The sequence below is a fragment of the Aythya marila genome (assembly GCF_965140915.1).
Source record: "Aythya marila genome assembly, chromosome: 3".
NCBI classification, from domain to species: domain Eukaryota; kingdom Metazoa; phylum Chordata; class Aves; order Anseriformes; family Anatidae; genus Aythya; species Aythya marila.
In genome coordinates this window covers 74,460,649-74,479,632 of record NC_139044.1, presented here as the reverse complement: position 1 = coordinate 74,479,632, position 18,984 = coordinate 74,460,649, and the positions used below count along the sequence as shown (strand labels likewise).

At 37.4% G+C, this 18,984-nt stretch overlaps 1 protein-coding gene across 3 annotated transcripts in view; it reads right to left on the bottom strand.

The window, feature by feature from the left end:
- LOC309876805 (dermatan-sulfate epimerase) overlaps window positions 1-18,984 on the bottom strand; it is a 196,191-nt gene that overhangs the window by 47,912 nt on the left and 129,295 nt on the right. For 2 of the 3 annotated variants that reach the window (XM_082757538.1, XM_082757539.1), the window contains exons 11-12: window positions 13,771-13,939; window positions 654-772 (exon numbers count right to left, since the gene is read on the bottom strand). In XM_082757538.1, the coding sequence (XP_082613664.1) occupies window positions 654-772; window positions 13,771-13,939 (288 nt within the window). The remainder of the gene's footprint in view (window positions 1-653; window positions 773-13,770; window positions 13,940-18,984) is intronic. The other variant, XM_082757540.1, reaches the window with a different exon arrangement.

Here is an 18,984-nt window from a genome sequence, read left to right as displayed (position 1 = left end):
GTGGTTAGGCACTTTGAGGAATACAAAGCATATGTCCAAGGCTTTCAGGACTATAATTCTGTATTTATCTGCCAAAATTGCGTTCAAGTCTTTTTGGCTGTGATGTGTTTTTCTCTTTAGGCCTCAGTATTTCCATACCTCCAAGAATAGTCACAGTACTTTTCTTCTTTATTCAGATAGCGAGAAAATAAATTCATCAGAGCTTGCAAAAACATTGATCTATTGCGATAACCTGGGCTCTCCAATGTAACTCTTAATGGGATATGGTTGAGGGTCTAATTTCATGTCTTTCCTGAGACTTACAGCAGCAACAGCACCACCGTGAATAGCCATAGCACAGAAATACCCTTGAAAATTTAGAATGTAACTTGGGACAAGTTATTAACAGATTTTTTCTCTTAAAGCATTTGGGCAGTGCATGGAAAAAGCCAATAACTCTGTTGAAAGGTAGTGGTGGTAAGGGGATTTACAGTGAAGTAGGCATCGCTCATCTGTCCCAGCTGGATTAGAGAAACAAGGGAAACACAAGTCTACACAGCAGTCTGCTTTAATCCATCATTCCATTTTATGAAGCATCAAACACCATTTTCACCAATTAGCACTTGATAGCAGTTAAGAAAGGACCACAGGGTTATTTAAGAAAAGCCAACAACCTATTTCATAGTCACTGACTCCTCACTTGTCAGCAGGGCTCTTGGAGGGCTTGGATAGTACCCAGAAGTTGCTGAGCTATTTGAGGAAAATCGTGTAAATCTATAATCCAGTGGTAAATCTGAAAGATAGAAATATACCACATCTGATTAGCAGCACAGTCCATATCACATAAAAAATAAGCCTAGAGTGAACAGCAGCGTTTCTTAAGCCCTTGAGCTGTTTGCTCAAGGTATTAGAACTCAATCAGATTGCATGATTACATATTTATTTGACATCTTCATCTGTCCAAAGACTTTCAGAGTTTACTCAACTGCAGTAAAGGGTATTCAGCTCCTTCATTGCTGAAATAATGCTAGTCATAGAAAATGATTAAAATGATTAGACCAATGCTTAAGAATTAAACAAAATTCTTCATTAGCCGAGATGGAATTTTCCCACTAAAGCAGTTTCAAGTTCTTCAAGTTACCTTCTCTTTTATCTCAGCAGTCTACTCATGTGGGCTACATTTAAACCTTTTTTTATTATTATTTTTTATTTTTATTTTGTGTGTGTGTTGGACTATTGTAGCAAGATTCCCAAAAGGCACCCACTCTTGAACTTTCTTGCCATCCACTGTTAACACCATCAGTTTGTGTCAAATGTTCCTAGAAATGTGCACTTGTAACTCGGCATACTCATCACTTCCAGTCCATAAAAAAACACTGAATGCATTTAAATAGTTCTGAACAGTCAAAGCTTTCTTTTCTGTATTTTTTTTTTTAAAGTCTTTACTGCCAGCAGTGACCTCCCCCTCTTCCCTTTATAGCCAGGAAACTGATACTTCTCATACTTACCTCTTATTCAAAGCTCAAGAAACCAAATTAAAAAACACACATACACACACAAATAAAACTTTATTTAACTATATTCAAGTTACACTCCTAGTAAATGAAAAAAAAAAAAAAAAAAAGCATAGTTCCCTGCTAAGTCTGATCTTTTTTTTTTTTTTTTTGCTGTTGTTGTTTTTGTTATTTGTTATTTGAATACATTTGGGCTGATGGTATCCAGTTACTACATGCTATAATATTTTTTGCACTAAGCTGCTTTTGTGAAACAGAAAAATACAATCTTAGAAGTTTTGGCAGAAACAACAGGAAGTTTAGCTCTGTTTCACCAGCAACTCATATGCAGACACCAGGTTAGCATCCAGATCTGCAACTTTAAGACCATATTAAATACAGCTAAAGCAAATAAATCAGTATTTAGATTCAGCTGATATATCAGATTCGGTCTGGAATAAAGTAGGAATGGGAGGAGAGTTGATTGTAAGTGAATTACACTTTATTAAGTGGGCTACTTCAACTTGTCAAAGAAGTACATTATCTCATCTGTCTTAGTCAAAGGATTCTCTAGAGCCCTTTCTGAGCATGGCAGAACAAGCAGATGTTTTTAGCATACTGAGGGCCCAGTGATGTTACCAACTGCTGAGTCTGTATAAAAATTAAATGCCATACAATTATTCTCTTAAAAAAAGCGTTCACTATCTTTTTATACTAGCAGTCTGGAGTCTCCCAAGAGTAGTTTAAGCAAAGCAACATAAACGGGCCAGATGTGCTACAGGTTTGCTTATGTTGAAGAATCACAGAATCACAGAATGGTTTGGGTTGGAAGAGGCCTTAAAGACCATTTAGTTCCAACTGCCCTGCCATGGGCAGGGATGCCACCCACTAGATCAGGCTACCCAGTCCAGGCTGCCTCGTCCAGCCTGGCTTTGAACACCTCCAGGGATGGGGCATCCACAACCTCTCTGGGCGACCTGTGCCAGTGCCTCACCACTCTCCAAGTAAAGAATTTCTTCCTTATATCTAATCTAAGAAAGGAAGAAGTTGGATCAAAATGGTAATTTTGTTGGTATGTTATGGTAAACTAGCTTTAAACAATCAACTTAAACACCGAATAAATTGTATATACAATGCACAAGACCCCGACTGAGCATAATCACGTTTTTACATATTCAAAACCCAGTCTGTCCATTTAAATATTGTTTTTGTCTGAGGAAGATGATTCTGGAAAATGAACAGAAGGTATCCATATTCAACAACATTGTCTAAGGTACCACTGAAAGTTATGTGAAGCATAAAACTGATACTATTTTTCACCCATTAAGCAGATTTTGTCACAAACGCAGGGAAATCTTCCTGTATTTCCAGGTTTCTTTTTGTCAATTATTTCATTTGCTGCATCTGCTGCATCTGTTTTGCCCCTGAGGATGGAACGTTTCATACTATTGCTTTATTTCAGTGTGATATATTTATGAGAAAGCCATAGACTGACCCAGAAATATGTACTTGGAGTCCTAGTGGCTATAAATAATACACAGTGAGGAAGAAAGATAAATAGACAGGGAAAGAAAAAAGATGAATTTTACTGGGGATATGTAAAATTTAAGAAAAAAGGGAAATCCAGAAAATGTCACTGATAAAGAGTGCTGTAAGCTCTTTTAGAGTAAGTTCTTTAAAAACTCTGCAACTGCAAATAAATTGCTGTTGCCTTGGAAGGCAAAGGTCTCACGTGAATTGTACATGAAAGCTCAGTCCAACTTCTCTGGACGTAAGTGGCAATCGTAACACTAATTTCAGCAGTACTGGCTCATCTACAAGGAACTACAGTAAAGAGTTTGCCTCCTGGACATTTGTATTTTGCAATTAATTTTGTATCGAGTTTTATTTTATATTATCACTGATGACACTCAGAAGAATTGAGCATCTCAGTTTTGCTAAACCGAAAGGCATGCATAGGCCACAGCTTAATACAACAAAATAAAACAAAACAGCATTTGATAATAAAACAAATCTCAGTTAAAACAACAACAAAAACAAACAAACAAAACCCCAAACAGGTGCTTATTTCCAAAATGGCTGATTTCCCAGTGGTTTTGCCAGTAAATTTCTTCAGGTTCTGCTACCATACATACTCACAACTACTGCTGTCCTGGCAGACCTTTACACTTTGGCACCCCCTTCTCATCCAGCCCTGAGGGAGAGCTGCAAATTAGGAACAGGTGATGTACCCGGTCCTCTCTTACAATGGGGCTCTGATCAGTGCTAACCTACACTGATAATGGAGTCAGCACAAAATTCATCTACTATTGCTGCTCACCTAGGAAAACAAAAATCAGACCCAAACAAACTAAACAGATTGAGGTTGGAAGAAAGAACTAACTGACTTTACTCAAAGAGACTGGGTGGGGACCGAAATCCTGGAAATTTTCTGTCATTTGTTGGTAATTCCACAAGCCACATTTTGTTCCTAAGACAAATAGGATACTCACTTTTGAAGCCAAGCTTCCTAAAAGCCACGCATGGAGGTTCTCAAGGTCTATGTTTCTATATCTACAGCAATTTTAGTTACTAGATGTACCCTCCTGAATTTCTTTCCTCCCACACCAGAGCCTGAGTGTAACTGAGTGATGAACACTGGTTGGTTGCCTTTGCAACATTCAGGCAGAGCTCCTAGCATTTTCCAATGACTTGGGCAGTGTTCATGGGTTGCATGCCTAGCCTGACCACAAAAGGTCACCAAAGGACTCCTACCCAGCCCTACCTTGCTTGCAGGACTCCAGCAGCCTTGGTGTAAATAAAATGTCAATGATGACGTTTGAACAGTAGCCACTGCCAGGCCAATTCCAGTTACTAAGATGCTGTATTCCAATTATTAAGATCCAGCTATTAAGTGGCATTAATTACAACACTGTGCTCTGATGTTTATGCATATCCATATTCACACATGTTCTTAGGTGATATGGATAGATTTATTTCATACTTACTAAGTTGACAATGTCTCAGTGTCTGTGTGCTCTTTGGTTAGTGTAAGCCAATGAATGAATGCCAAAAGCTTTTATTGGAAGAAAAATTAGAGTTGTAGCCACAAGGAAGGAAGAGGAAACCACAAGAAGAAGGGAAAACGTAATATTCTAGATGAGTGATCAGGAAAATATTTGAGTAACTGACTGGAAGACAACTATAATCTAATCCAGACATAGGCCTGCTTGATAAACTCAGTACTCACGTCTAATCTTTTTTCTTTTTTTGAGATTTACTTGAATAAATAATACGTGAAACGAATATAATCTCAACTAAGCTCTTTAGGTGGAAGATATTTTTTCCTATTAAAAGCACAGTCCAAGACTGAAACAGAATTCTCCCAAAACACACAGAAGAAATGTCATCAAGCATTTCGCAATATTGACCAGCAAAAGGAGAGCAACATTTTTTAATCATGACACCATAGCAGCGTCCCCGTGACGTGTGCGAAGCCCTGCAGAACTCCCCACTCCCCTCCCTTCCTGGAGGTCAGTCGGCAGGGCTGGAGCCAAGCGCTGCAGAAATCTCATAGTAAACAGGAGGATTGTATTCTTAACTGAGTCCAGATATGCTCTCCTGATTGTTACCACGGAAAAGACACAGGAAGGAAAACAAAAACCTCTTCAGCAATACCCGAGTTTTAACTTTAAAAACCTTTAAACTGCTTAATTGTGACAAAGCAAATGTAAAAGTGAACACAGAGCTCGACAACATGGCTCAGCATGCAGATGGTATAGCTATAGGGTCACTTCATCAACCAGTATTAATTCTCTTGCTTTTATAGGAATTCCAGTAATTTGCACTAGCTTAGGAACTTTCCCATAAAACTTTTATTGTATTTTTAAAATTACTGTTGAAGAAAAAGGAAAATATTTTCTTATTGATAACAATTTCTAAAATAATTTCTTAACAGAAGAATAAGCACAACTGCTACAGGCTATGCTGTCAAGTGAACTACTCTGTGACTTGCCACCCTGTAGGTAAACTGTAACAGGTATAGGGTCTTTTTAAAAATATTAAATATTTCTATCTCTTGACCTATTTCTATTTTATAATAATCAAAACAGCACTTGCAGCAAGACCCGAGTATGTGAGGGAGGGAGTGGGAGTGTACTAACAACAAAAAGAAAAAAACCAAAACCAAAACAAGGTCACAATTATATTTAACAGATAGCAGCTATTTTTAGCAAAATTTCCAAGGCTGATTTTCCTAAACAGGAGATCAGATGTTTGCTGTATTAACATAATGCTTCCCCATTCCTGAGGTCAGAATTCTTTCTACCAATTACATGAAAGTCACTGATGCTGTTTGCATACTCTGTGACTGTTAAGAGAGGAGGAAGAGGAGGAGTAGGATGGAGAGCATCTCTGCATGTCTTTGGGAAATGGGAGGGCTGGCAGCAGAGGCATATTCTAGAGAAGGAAGGTGATAAAACTTCTGAGTTTGGAAACAGCAGGCACTTGCAAAGGGCTATGTGAGCCAGTACAGTTTATTCCTGAGCATCTATGAATAAAGACTAATACTGATCTTAGTGAAAGTGCAGATTTGCTGCTTTACTTACCCCTGTTTAATAGCTTTTGCCAACACAGGTGTATTGGTTGAAGACTATGTCTGCTGCTCTGTCAGTGGACATTTGTAGCATGCCCTTGGCCTAAAGAAGCTATCCAGGGTTGTGCTGCTATCCAGGGTTATTCCAGGTTGCTGTTTTATCTCATCTAATGTGGAAGATAGTGAACCTGGAGAAATTACTGGTGGCCAGCTGCTGGGAAATGTGAAGCAGAAGCTTTACTGGCAGAGTGTTGGGGAGAAATCAGCAACATGGTGCTGGAAAGACCTTCCCACCTTGACTGTTGTGATTGCTTGTGGTGTGTAGTTTGACTGCAATTTTCAGAAGAGTAATGATTCATGTTACTTTGGGTCAACCTTATGGCTGAGGGACATTGACCCCTGCTTGAGCAAAACTGATGTGTGCACAGCATGCACTGAACTCGCATCTGAGCCTGGTAAAGTATGCAGGGAAGAAAAACCTTGGAAATTCCTTTGCTGTTTTAGTTTAAATGGTGAGTTTTGGAGATCCTTTGACAGAATAGTCCTGTGTAGATATTTGTTTGATCTGGAAGTGATCAAAATATTAGACTATAATGTTCTTAACTATCTAGATGAAGAAACCTAAAAAAAATAATCTTAAGAGAACACTGAGATCCCACTAGCAGGTGTTAGTCTTTTCCTGAAAAGTTCACTTAGGTAATTTGTTGGAATGACATCCTGGATGTACAACAGGTGGTAAGGGCTTCTGTTGTAAGCCAAAGCAGGTAGCCTGAAAACAAGGAGTTGTTTGACCGGACAGGCATTTCTGATGAAGGAAAAGAACTAAGTTGCATTTTAAGACTGTAAAGGCACGAGAGCTATATGAAGATAAAATGTGGTGATGATAAGCCAATGTACTCTCATTTTGAGGCAAACACAGCTATCATCCTCACTGTCTATATTTGGATTAGCGTTGTCACGTTTCCCTGTCCTGTAAAACAAATGGTTTATTTCCCTATTTTTTTCCCTCAGGATGGGTGAAAAACATTGCTTTCCTAAAGGTAAAAAGCCAAACAAATACACACACTAAGCTTTATAGGCAGTGAAGACAAAGCCTACATTGTTCTTTTCAATGCATTTCCATCTTAATCCAGAGGGAATAGGTTAGGCAACAATCCAGGGTACATAAAGGTTTCCAGCAACATTTTTCTTTTTTTAATATATGTGAGATTGCAGGTCATGTAAAATTCCATTCTAGTCAAAGCAGTCTTTCAAATACTTGATAGCTATTTGCACTGTTTTCCACACTCAAAAATTAGCAACACTTAGTTTTACCACCAGTGTTTTTAAAGAAGCAACCTAAAACCACCCCATGAGCCTGCGATCTAGTCAAAACCCAATTACAGCTTTAATTGCAGCCTGCAAATGAAATTATGCTGCTTGAGTTGAAGGATAACTTTAAAGTAGAAATGACTGAGTGGTTCCCCCTTTCTTAATGAGGTGCTCATGAGTTTTCCCTTTAATCTTTTAGAGGTGGCTGTGCTTTGACATCTCATGGAGCAGAATAGGGATTGCAGGAACATTTCTCTCAGTTATTGGCTAGGAAGTAATTTTTTGGGTTCTGCATGACTTGACACAGCCTTTGGGGCACAAGTCAACACACCTTTCTGGAAGAGCAAGGAAAGGCTGACCAAACTGTAATATGGAGAAAATTCTCCTTTCAATGTTCAAAATTACTACCAAGTAATTTGATTAATTCCTTTGTGAAACTTGTTCTCAGAAACTTTGGGGAATGCTGGGTCTTGAAGACTTTTTAAAAACTCTGATTTACTGAATAATAATTTGTTATGGTTGAAATGCAGTTTAGTGTTGGTTTCAGTTATATTTTGCAGCTGAAAAAATAAATGCATTATATTTGTCTGTTGTGTTGAGTGTATTTTTTTGTCTCCTAAATTAAGAACACTGAAACTATTTTCCTGGAAAAGCTGAATCAAATTTAAATTATCTGATGTTTTTCAATTTACAGACAGACTCAGAACAAGATGCTGCTAATACGTCTCTTCTCTCTAGTAAATTATCTTTGCTACCAATTTTTTCACTTGTGTCAAGACACCAGAACCAGAAGAAAAAAACAACAGAAATTGTGCTGTTATATGTTTAACATTTTTTAAAAAATGCATTTCTTTCATAAAAAGTGTTGCTAGAAAAATTTTCTCTTGGCAAATGCTCCTTATAGCAGCTAAGCCCCAAAGGAAATTTGAATCCTCAAAGTATTTTGTTAAAGTCTCTAAGATACAGCATAGATACATTCTTACTTGAAAGTGATAAATAAAAGCATGGTTGTAAGTTATGGCATTAGGTATAAAAGGTTACTGATAATTAACATGTAATTTGTAATATAGATACATCCATATGTTTAAGTAAATTTTATGCCATTATTGTATTATTTGAATAAGAGCATATAATTATCCCTCTGATTACAGGGAAGACTAATTTTAATAGGAGCTAGGTTTGACATTAAATGACATAATTTCAATGACAAAACATACAACTAATGTATTATGATATGGGTGATTTTTTTTTCTGGTTTTGTGTCAGTAATGATTACAAATGGTAACACTCAGGATATACAAGTTATACATGGTTGCATGCTTAAATTCCTGACTTCCATAGTAATAATAAATTACTCAAGGACATTGACCATTCAAATATGAACTGAATGCAAATTGCAGCCAGCGTGTGACAGGCAGACCCATGTATCTGCGACCCACACTTTGCCAGCTCCAGTGTCCCAGCCACAGCTGCCTTCTGCTTTCCATTGTGCAGATAATTTGCAACTCTAAGCAGAAACATGAACTCCTTTGCTATGGTTCACTGGCAATTTCAACATTATATTTATACAGCAAGCAAACTGATGACTCAAACTCCTGCAGAAGGAGGCAGGGCATGGGTCCGTAGGCTTCTTTAAAGAGACAGCTTTTGGCAAATTAAAGCAGAGATTTTTCTCTTGTGCTAACCAATTGAAATAGCAATAAGGCATTAAGAAAAACTTATGGGAAACATATGATAAGACGTGGTATGGCTTGCAAAATTTAAAGAAATAATTCACATCTCCAGAGTGTGAAGAACTGTGTACGTAAGACATTTACCTTTGCACTAATTCTTTGAAATGCAACTGAGTTGAACTGCTACACTGCTCAAATTTCAGTTCTTACTTACAGTAATTTCTTATTGATAAACCTCACCATTCAGAGGTTATAAGAGAAGTTCAGGAATTTAGGTTATCAATCATGAAAAAAAAAAAAAAGTTTTACTTGGGTTCTCCTTACCAGGATTTAGGGCCCACTTTCTCAAGCTTTTCTTTGCAACAAAGGACGAAACAAACTTACCAGAATTCCCTCATAAACTCTAAAATTCAACAGTTACTTATTGTGGAATTTTTTGAAGTGGGACTTTTAAAAAAAAATAAAAAATTCCCAACCATGAAAAATTCAAAGTAAAAGCCTGAAATATGCATATAATTCTTGGGATCACACAATCACTAATCAAATATCAGTCTGAAATGATAGCACTGGCTGGTGATTTTACTGACTTTTTCTACAAAAACTTGCTCAGTAGCTAAAATATGATTTGTTTTTGATATCTTTCGTAAATCAGAAGGATCTTTAGTTAATGTTGGAATATCTAAATGACACAGACATCATGTACACAGACATCTGTAGATTTGATAAAAAGGCCACAGAGCAGCAGTCGCCTGCTTCTTGAAGGTACCATTCGGATTATACAGGTATGACAGATAAGGGCATCTGCCTCTACTTTGCTCAAATCAAACTTTCTGAAATTGAGGATAGTGTATTAGATGCTGTTGTTTATACTAAATACTTTTTTTTTCCAGACATATCCCTACACCTTTCAATTTCCATGTGTGATATAAAATATAACATTCCCATGGTAATGGATCCTGGTTTGGAAAATTTGGTTTACAATATCATTGTGCTTGAAAATGCCAAAAACTCTGAGTGAGCTATAAACGAGGAGAGATTCAATAGCAGAAAAGTGAAGAAACAGATGGACTTGTGAATGAGGCATTGAGAACAGGAATAGGAGTGTTGGCTTCTAATATTTTATAAACCATTTACTGTCAATATAATAATGAATTCCTCAGCTTTCAAATTCTTGAGAAAAATCTTCCTGCTTACTGAAAGTGGGAAGGAGAATTAGGTCATAAATGAACTACGAAGTATTCAGAAAACTTTCAACTTAGCTCATTTCCTCTTACTATTATGACAATATAGTGATAGTGCTGCTTTTCTGTTACACATTTTTAATATCATCTTACTGTCAACATTATAAGAATTTAAATTAAGAGTTTTATTTTATCTTTACCCGATTCCCTTTCCAAAATGAGGAAAGTACACAGAACTCATTATAGAAGACCCTTCCTGTCCTTTAGGCAATTATAATGATAAAGAAAATGTTTTTCATGCTCAAGGAAAATGACAATTCCTTTTCAATGACTGTCAGGGGAGCTTAAATGACAAGCTGTGATGCAGTAATCTACAATCCTACTAATATTTTGCTTGGTAGATATGTGATCAGAATTCAGAATTTCTGATACATCTTCGAATGCAACCCCCTTTTGGGTCAGATACTGAATTTTCAACTAAAGATCAGGACAAATGTGTAGAAGAATAACTACATTCATACAGCACAGAAAGCTAATGAAGAATGAAGTGGATTATTTTTCACCAAACTGTCGCCTTGCTAATTACACACACGGTTAGTGTATATGCTCTGTTATTTTATACTTTGAATAGCCCAAAATTGCAACAGCAGCATTCCCTGGGAAGCCCTTTTCCTACAATGCTCTTTGGTAAGCATTTAGTTGTTCCCTTTAGTTATATGTGTAAATTCTTTAGGTGAAACCATTAGAAGGCATCTGCACCAAACTCACAAGAGGTTAGTGAAAAAAGAGAACTCTAAAAGTTGTTTCTATTGCAATTTCTCAGTCCAGATCTACAACTTATTTTTATATTTTTTAACATACTTCCTTATCTAAAAAAAAATAAAATTGAAACAAGCTCAAAGAGCTTTATTAATTCAAATTAATTTCTGATAATTATTTCAAGAGAATTCTCATAATTTTTGATGAAAACTAAGTGATTTTTGTAAAACACCACTAGTATTTACTTCTTTTGAATAATGTTGGTTATTTTTTTGAATAATAATATTTTTCAATGAAGTTTTTCTGGAGAATTATATCAGGCTGTTCCTTAAGTACAAATACATATTGCATCCAAACAAGAGTCAAGTGTATTTTAAAGTTATCCTAGCAGCAATTGCTTGGTTTTCACCGAAGACTTTTGCAGATCACACTCTGTTAGGATATTCATTTGTATGTGGCCCTGCCTACTGCTTGTATGGACATCCAGAGCTCAGGTTGGACATTGCTAACAGTGAAGCAGGAGTGAGCCAACAACTTGAACAAGGTTGCCAAACATCTCCAAGAACAAAGCAGCTGCTTGCCCACCTGGTGGCCAAAAGCTCTACCCACATGGTCAGCACAGTGCAGCTGCACATTTGAGCTCAGAGGATCTTGAGGAAGAGTCTGTGTTTGTGCATCTTGGCAGAGGGAAGTCCTCTGCTAGTGATTAAAATGCGTGAATAGGAAAGGAAAAGCTGGGGCGCAACAAACTCACATAACCCGTTTGAAGCTCTTCTAGTTATTCCAAAATAGCTGTAGCTAAGCTATGACTTAAAACTGCAGCCAAAAACTTCAGGGCTTGGCAAAGTGGGGGCTCTAACTGCTTGCTGTGACAGGAGTGAAACAAGGTATTGAGAGGAGTCAGGAATGCCTCAACATCCATAATAATGAACATCTGCGTTTAGCACAAACAAACAAGAAATACCTCTCTCTGTAAGATACCATAGATGTTCTTGTACATTCAGCTTTGAGGTTGTTTTCAAGCACATATCTGCAAGTTAAAATGTTAATTCTCCACTTGCTGTCCTTTAGCTTTGGGGTATAAGTTTCTCAGACACTGGCCCTTGCCCCAGTGCCAGTCAGAAGCAGTGTGAGAAGGCACACAGCATCCTTCCTGATGGAAGCACAAGCTTTGCAGGCAGCTCCATAGATGATAAAATGAGAAGGAACAAACAGCTATGCTGTTCCTGCACTTCAGTCAATAACTTCCACATATATGACTAATGTTCTCACACTTTCATTTGTAGCTGGGAACTTCTTGATAAGCTTGTGGTCTACAGCATTTGCTAGCTGTGCAGAATGAGCTATGGTTTAGCTGGTGGGAAGGAGGATTTTCACAGAACATAGCTAACCCACATATTTCCTCTAGGCCAACACTTTCAAAGCTAACTACAGAAGGGCTCTGGAAAAAAAATAATATTAGAAAATAGTTTTACAGAAGTTACCTCTCTTCTGGCAATTTCCCTTGGTATATTTGGGCTTTGTACCTCTAGGCTGAAATATGGACTGCAATACAGTAAATATCAGAAGCATATATAAATTGTGGCACTATATGAGTTTTCTGTTTTGAGATATCCTTGTAAGATACTGAGATGCGTAGAATGTGGTTGCAAGGAACAGGTTTATCACATATTCTCTTATAGAAATAACTGCTTGGCAAATCTGAAATCTTCTCCCAGAAGAACTTTGTATACACTAATCATGTGCCTGCAGTCGGCTACAGGTGCTGAGCAGAGGGGTTAGTAAACTAAACTATTGCTGTTGTCTTCACAGAGCTAAGCACCTCATTCATTTTATAATTTATTTATTCCTTTAGATATGGTGTATCAAAGTCCAGTAAGGAAAAATAATAGATTGAGAATAGATAAATGGAAGATCTTCCCCACCTCTTCATACTCAACTGATACGTACTGCAGTTGCAAAGCTAATTGCAGTATTACTGATGCAGTTATTGCTGCAAACCATACAAACTAGTACATAGCCCCTTCAGGGATAAACAGTAGCAAAACCCAGAAGATTAGTCATAACTGTACCTTTGGCACAACCTTGATGGAAGAAAGGTAGAAAGTCTGAACTAATTTCATTTCTCAATTAGCTGATTTTTTGGGGAACAAGATATTGCTTGTAATGGATTTTTTTTTTTTTTTTTCGGATAAGGAGTAGCTTTCAGGCTCTATCTCTGTCCATTATGATGCAGTTTCAAACACAATACATGAGAGAGGGGGAGAGAGAGAGAAGCACAGTCCTAGGCATTCTTGGCTTCATTACATTCTTGTGTTTGTTCATATCCATTTAAACTGTAATGGGATAAGGGAGCTGATAAGGAAGAATAATGAGCCAGATCAAAGAGAAACACATTTTGAAGTCTAAAACAACACAAGTAGTTTTGCATGTATTTGTTTCCAAATGTAGCTCACCACTGAAAGGAGAAAGCACAAAGTACTGGGGGGAAATCCTGAATTCCTGAAATCAAAATTCAAGAACTATTCTACCATCTGTTAAATATTGCATCCTGTTTCTAATTAAGCAGACACTAATATTTGCAGACACAAACAACAACAAAAAAATAGTGTAGCAGAAAACTATTAAAAACATAAATATCAAAGTAATTGACAGACATGTCTGTTACTTGTCGTGTGACAGGAACAGAGTATTTTTGAATGTACTTTGGATACATGTAATCTCAAAAATCAATCAATGCTATGACAAAGTTAACGTGAATACTACATGTCCGCTAGGGAAAAAATAAAAGTCTTCCTTACCTGCTATTGCTTCAAGACTAGGGATTGCAATAGTGCTGTAAGTGCTAATGCATTTACAGGACCATGTGCGAACTAAGGTTTCCTCTGCATTTTCCAGGCCTGGCAATCTGTCCATGAAGAAAGAGCCCCACTGTTTAGATATATGGTAGGGAGCTTTAGGCTGATGTCCCTGAAATAAAAATAAGTAAATATATAAATGTACAAAAACCATAAAAATCTTCCTTGTCTATCCAACCACAAGCATTAGTTTAAGAAGTCTGACTTTCTGGGAAACCTATGTTGCGTATCAGGAACAACGTGGCTTAAAAATGCTGTAAAACAGAACAATAACAATCCTACTCCTATACAGCCTTGAACTCAGGTTTACATAACTTATGGATTTCCTAGGGCATGAAAGTCACCTTTTGGCGAATATTTGGAGCACCTGAACAGCTCAGTACAGCTGGGAACTCTTCCCACCAGAAAGGAGTGACTCTATAGGATGTTGAATGGTAGATGGAAGAATTGTGAAAAATGTAGTAGTATTTCACCTGTGGCCTTTTACATGTTTCTGAGCTGGTGAATGAGAACAGAGTCACAAGATCCATGGAGAGCCATTCAGTTCCCTAACAAACTATGAAAAATGATTTTTTTTCCCTGTATATTTTCAGTAAACAACTTCAGACTCATTATGTTTGAAAGAGAGTGTTAAAGCAGCATTGGGAAAATCAATTTTGTTTTTGCAGTTCATCTTGAAACCCGCTATATATTGCCATGAGCAGCCAGAAAAAGCTCCAGGAGGCCTCTACAGAGAGATTAAAAAACGGAAAACAAAACTGCAAACCACACTGCAGAAAATCTGTTAAAGTCATTTGTGTGTAGTCATTTTCAGGATAGCAAAGCAAAGAACAGATATCCTAGTGTGTGCCTCCACATTTGTGAACTTTTGTACTTTATTTTCCATTTAACCCCTTTCTTAGTAGTTTTGAGAAATTGCTGGAATAATTTGTATTTATGACAGGAATCTGTGGCTTTTGATCACAACAAAGCTGTTGATCCAGACAAAAAAAAAAAAAAAAAAAAAAAAAGTTAGTAAACACAGAACAATTGTTTCAGTGATTTTGGGGATGAGAGTTGGAAAGTGATTTGGACAAATATAGATAGTGTTTTCTGTCTTCTGATGTAAATATGTAATGAAGCTTGGAAAAGCTTGGCCAAAACATATCTTTAATTTCTAAAATATCAATTTTACTGTTCTTCAGGAACAGTCTTTTTCTTTCTCACTTAGGAGTAACATAATACTTTTTTTTTTTTTTTTTTTTTCAAATCTTATCTTGCCATGCAAATCCCAGGACTTCACAGAATTTATAGTCAAATGTAGATGCTATACTGAATTAAAATTATTTGCCAGCTGGATGACACATGCAGCTGTTAAGGTGATTAATTAAAAAAAAAGCAAACACCAAAGCCCAATACTGTCCCACACAAACGTTTGTACAAAAGAAAGGGTCTTGTTTATTGACAAGAGAAAAAAATCTGCTTTTTGAAATGAGTGATTGGTTCAAAAGGCAATTAAAATCACAGTCAGAGGAAATTATTATTATTTTTTTTTCCCTTCAGATATGTGATACTTAAGAGTAGGAATTTCTTACTTTTTAAGGAGGAGGAAGATAAACACAGTATTTATAACTCATGCCCTTAATAAAACCAAGCACAGACATGAGCACTGTCATCAAGTACCCTGATAGAGAACTCCTAATGTTTTGCTGCTGGCTTATTTCCACATGTTTGGTAGCAAGGCTATATCCTCATCTCAAATCTGATAAAAAGTTGTCAAAACTTTGCCCATAGACTTAGAGGCATCTACTGTCACTCCCTTTGTCATTACTAACTGCTGCCTAGAAGATGTCTGTATCTCACCTGGAGTACACATAGCCCACATAGCAAGACAATGTGCCACAACGTCTATATATCTGCAAAATCAGACATAAGTTCCCTGGTAATATCCCTACTCCCCACACACCTGGAGATACATGTTCAACAGCAGGGTTGATGAGCTCTGGAAGGTCCCCCAGCCTCTCCTGTAGGCCCTCAATGTGGAGTTTACTCTCCTTGTAGCGAGGCAAGTCCTGAGAAGTGCTATGCACCCCCTTCTTTCATATGTAAAACCCCCAAAGATGTGGTTTTGCTCTTACAAATACTGGTCAGACAGCAGGTGGAAGTTAGATGTTGATTATGTCAGATCAGGGTACAGAACCTCAAAGACTATGTCTAGACATCAGAGAATAATGATGGTACAACTGTTCCACAAGACCCAAAGATTTCCACTAAATTAAAGCACTTACTATCCCTTACTAGGGATACTTACTATCTAAAGTACTTACTATCCCTTACTAGGGATACTTACTATCACCTTTACTTTATTATCTGCAGAGAAATAGGGCCTGTTAACAGACCAGACAGCTTCAGCTAATGGGACCCTTGGGAAATACTGATTTGCCAGCTTACCAATGGCCTGTAGAAAATTGAAGTGGGCAGGGAGCTGAGCTCTGAAGTTTTACTCTGTTTGGTAAAGAAAAATAGATATAAGGGAGATGGGAGTGAAAAATCAAGCCTAAAAGCAGTGTATGTTTAGTATGTTATTTTTTTTTTTTTAAAGGCGTTATTTAAATAGTGATTTGCTGTCTATGCCAGTGTCTTTGTACCAAGCAGGGGACACTAAGATTACTTTACTCATTACCATAGACTGTACCCTGATAATGGGTGGCACCGATGGCTGTGTGCTTTGTGCCAAGGTAATAAAACCACCACTGACTCTTAGTGCTAGTAAAAACAATGCTTAAAATACAGTTTTGCCTGTATAACGGCAAGTATTTGATGTGTTTCCACCAGCACAGCTGTGCTGGTAAGACCCACAATGAACAGATGCACCTGAGCAATACAGCCATGCTGCGTTAAGGACACTGTGTTAAGGGCATTGCTTTAATTGGCTGGGCTTTACAGCAGCCCACCAGGTTGTTCCTGAAAGTACCGTTAGATTTGTGGTGAAGATAAACAGGAATATAGAGATGAACAGAGCCAAGAGGCCCAGAGCAATTGGCCCCTGGCTGAGGTCACTCAGAGGAGTCCTGGAAGCTCAAGGGCCTGACCTCCCTGAAAGCTGCTAGGTAATACTGTATAAATTGGGTTTGCCTTCTAACTACAGAAATATTGTCTATTTCTGCCACTGTCTTCTTCTCGTTTTACTGCATTCATTCCTATAACCCCCTTTTTTTTTTTTACATGCTGACTATCTCCTCTGTAATGATTTCCCTCGAAATCCTGGGATGAAATCCAGCTTTTCTTAGAGTTTTCATTGATGAAATTGATCACACATTTATAGAACAGAAGGAAAAAAACAAAGCCTCCAGCCAAGCAAGCAAACCCCCAAATCTGGGGGGAATCTAGTTTCAACACAATGCTTGTTTTTTGTTTTGTTTTGTTTTTCCTTGCATGCTGCAATTCACTTAGGAGACGATAATTGCATGAATAGTTTTTAGTCTGCAATTCTCTTGCTCATTTGGTTATGACTCATACATTCAAAAGAACTGTAGTTGTTTCCATAATTTCACAGTTGTGTGTATCTGGCTTATATCAGGCATTTAACTGAAGTGGAAAAGACAAAGACTGTTAATGAAAATGGAAATTACTAGGCTCCCAGTCTGTGTGCAAGGGGGTTGTTTTGTTCCCTCTCTCTGTTAGTGATGAAATACCAATCACGCAACTGAAAACAGTTTTTTTTGTTATTTCTTTCTGAAAAATGCAATTGCAAATTAGAGGCAATACTCCATTTATTTAATAATATTTTGTGAAGAATGATAGAAGGGAGGATTGTGTCTTGAATTAAATTTTTAGTCCATCTCTACACACACAGCGTGGCATGCAAAATCTGCAATAGTATTTGTTTTTGAGAAATGAATGAGAAGGCTAATGAACAGTACTAAACCTAGTTTGCTGCTGCCTAGTTTTCAAATAATACCTGACTTTGTCCAGTCCTTTGAGTTGGCTTTCCTCCCCTCCTAACCAAAGGGTTAATGGGAGAAGTTGATTAGGGGAATAAAAATAAAACTTTCCTGGGCTTGTAAAGGGAGTCTCTTCGAACTAGTCCAGTTAAGTTAGTAGCGTCCAGTCAACTGCAGAGATATGGATGTGACCTGTTGTTCAGACTCCAGTGAGCAGCATGGTAATGAAATAATACCACTGACCTACCACGGCCCCCTTGGTTCAGATTCCTTTAATCAACACAATTCATTTCTCCCTTGCTTACCCGCTGTCACTGGTAGCGGATGTAAGCTGACCAGGGGTTTTGTGTGGTAGAGGTGGTGTGTCCCTGAGATGCTGCCATCTGTTATCATGACTGCCACGGTTTTAGTGAAATGTCAAACACCTGTCTAAAAGCCTCAATTTCCTGGTTGATAACTGCAGCGATAGAGAAGATGGATCTTGTGAGGAGTCAGCCAGAGGTATTGCAACAAGATTAAAAAAAAAAATAATAAAAAAAATCATCACCAAGGGCTTAGAAACACATCACTCAATAACTCTTGCTTTCCAGGAAAATAAACCTGTGCTGTCTGCTTGTTTAAATATATATGCTTCAAAAGCATGTATTGAACACACTTTAGAACCAATGGTTGACTTAAAAAAAAAAAAAAAAAAAAAAAAAAAAGCTAAAGCTTACAGAGATGTATGTTGAAAGATGCGATACACTTGAGTCTCCAGTCAGAGAAAAAAAAAGATTTTAGGAGGATAATGAGTTATTTTTACTACATAAATTAATTACACTGAATTATATTAACCTCTGTAACGCGGCTACTCATTGTTTCTCCCCCTTTTTCCCCCTCCCCCCTTTTTTTTTTGAACTGAAGAACACATAAGAGACTTCACTTTTTCTCCCCCCCCAGCACTTCAGGAAAAAGACTAAACATTAATGACTACATTTCCTTATTTTACTAAGTCAAATGTCCTTTGTTTAGAAATCAGGATAGTGGGGGAAAATATTAGATATGTCTAATATCTAATTAGATTAGATATCTAAGTAGATAACTTTAGTAAATGTATTTCCTTATTCTTGTTATTTGGGGGCAGGTTTGCAGAGGTCCTGTACTGAAACTGGAAATAGATTATAGTTCCTCAGCATGACACGCTGCAGGTAGAACTCTGCCATCTGAGTGCCGTTCCTTACCTGCTTTGTTCTTC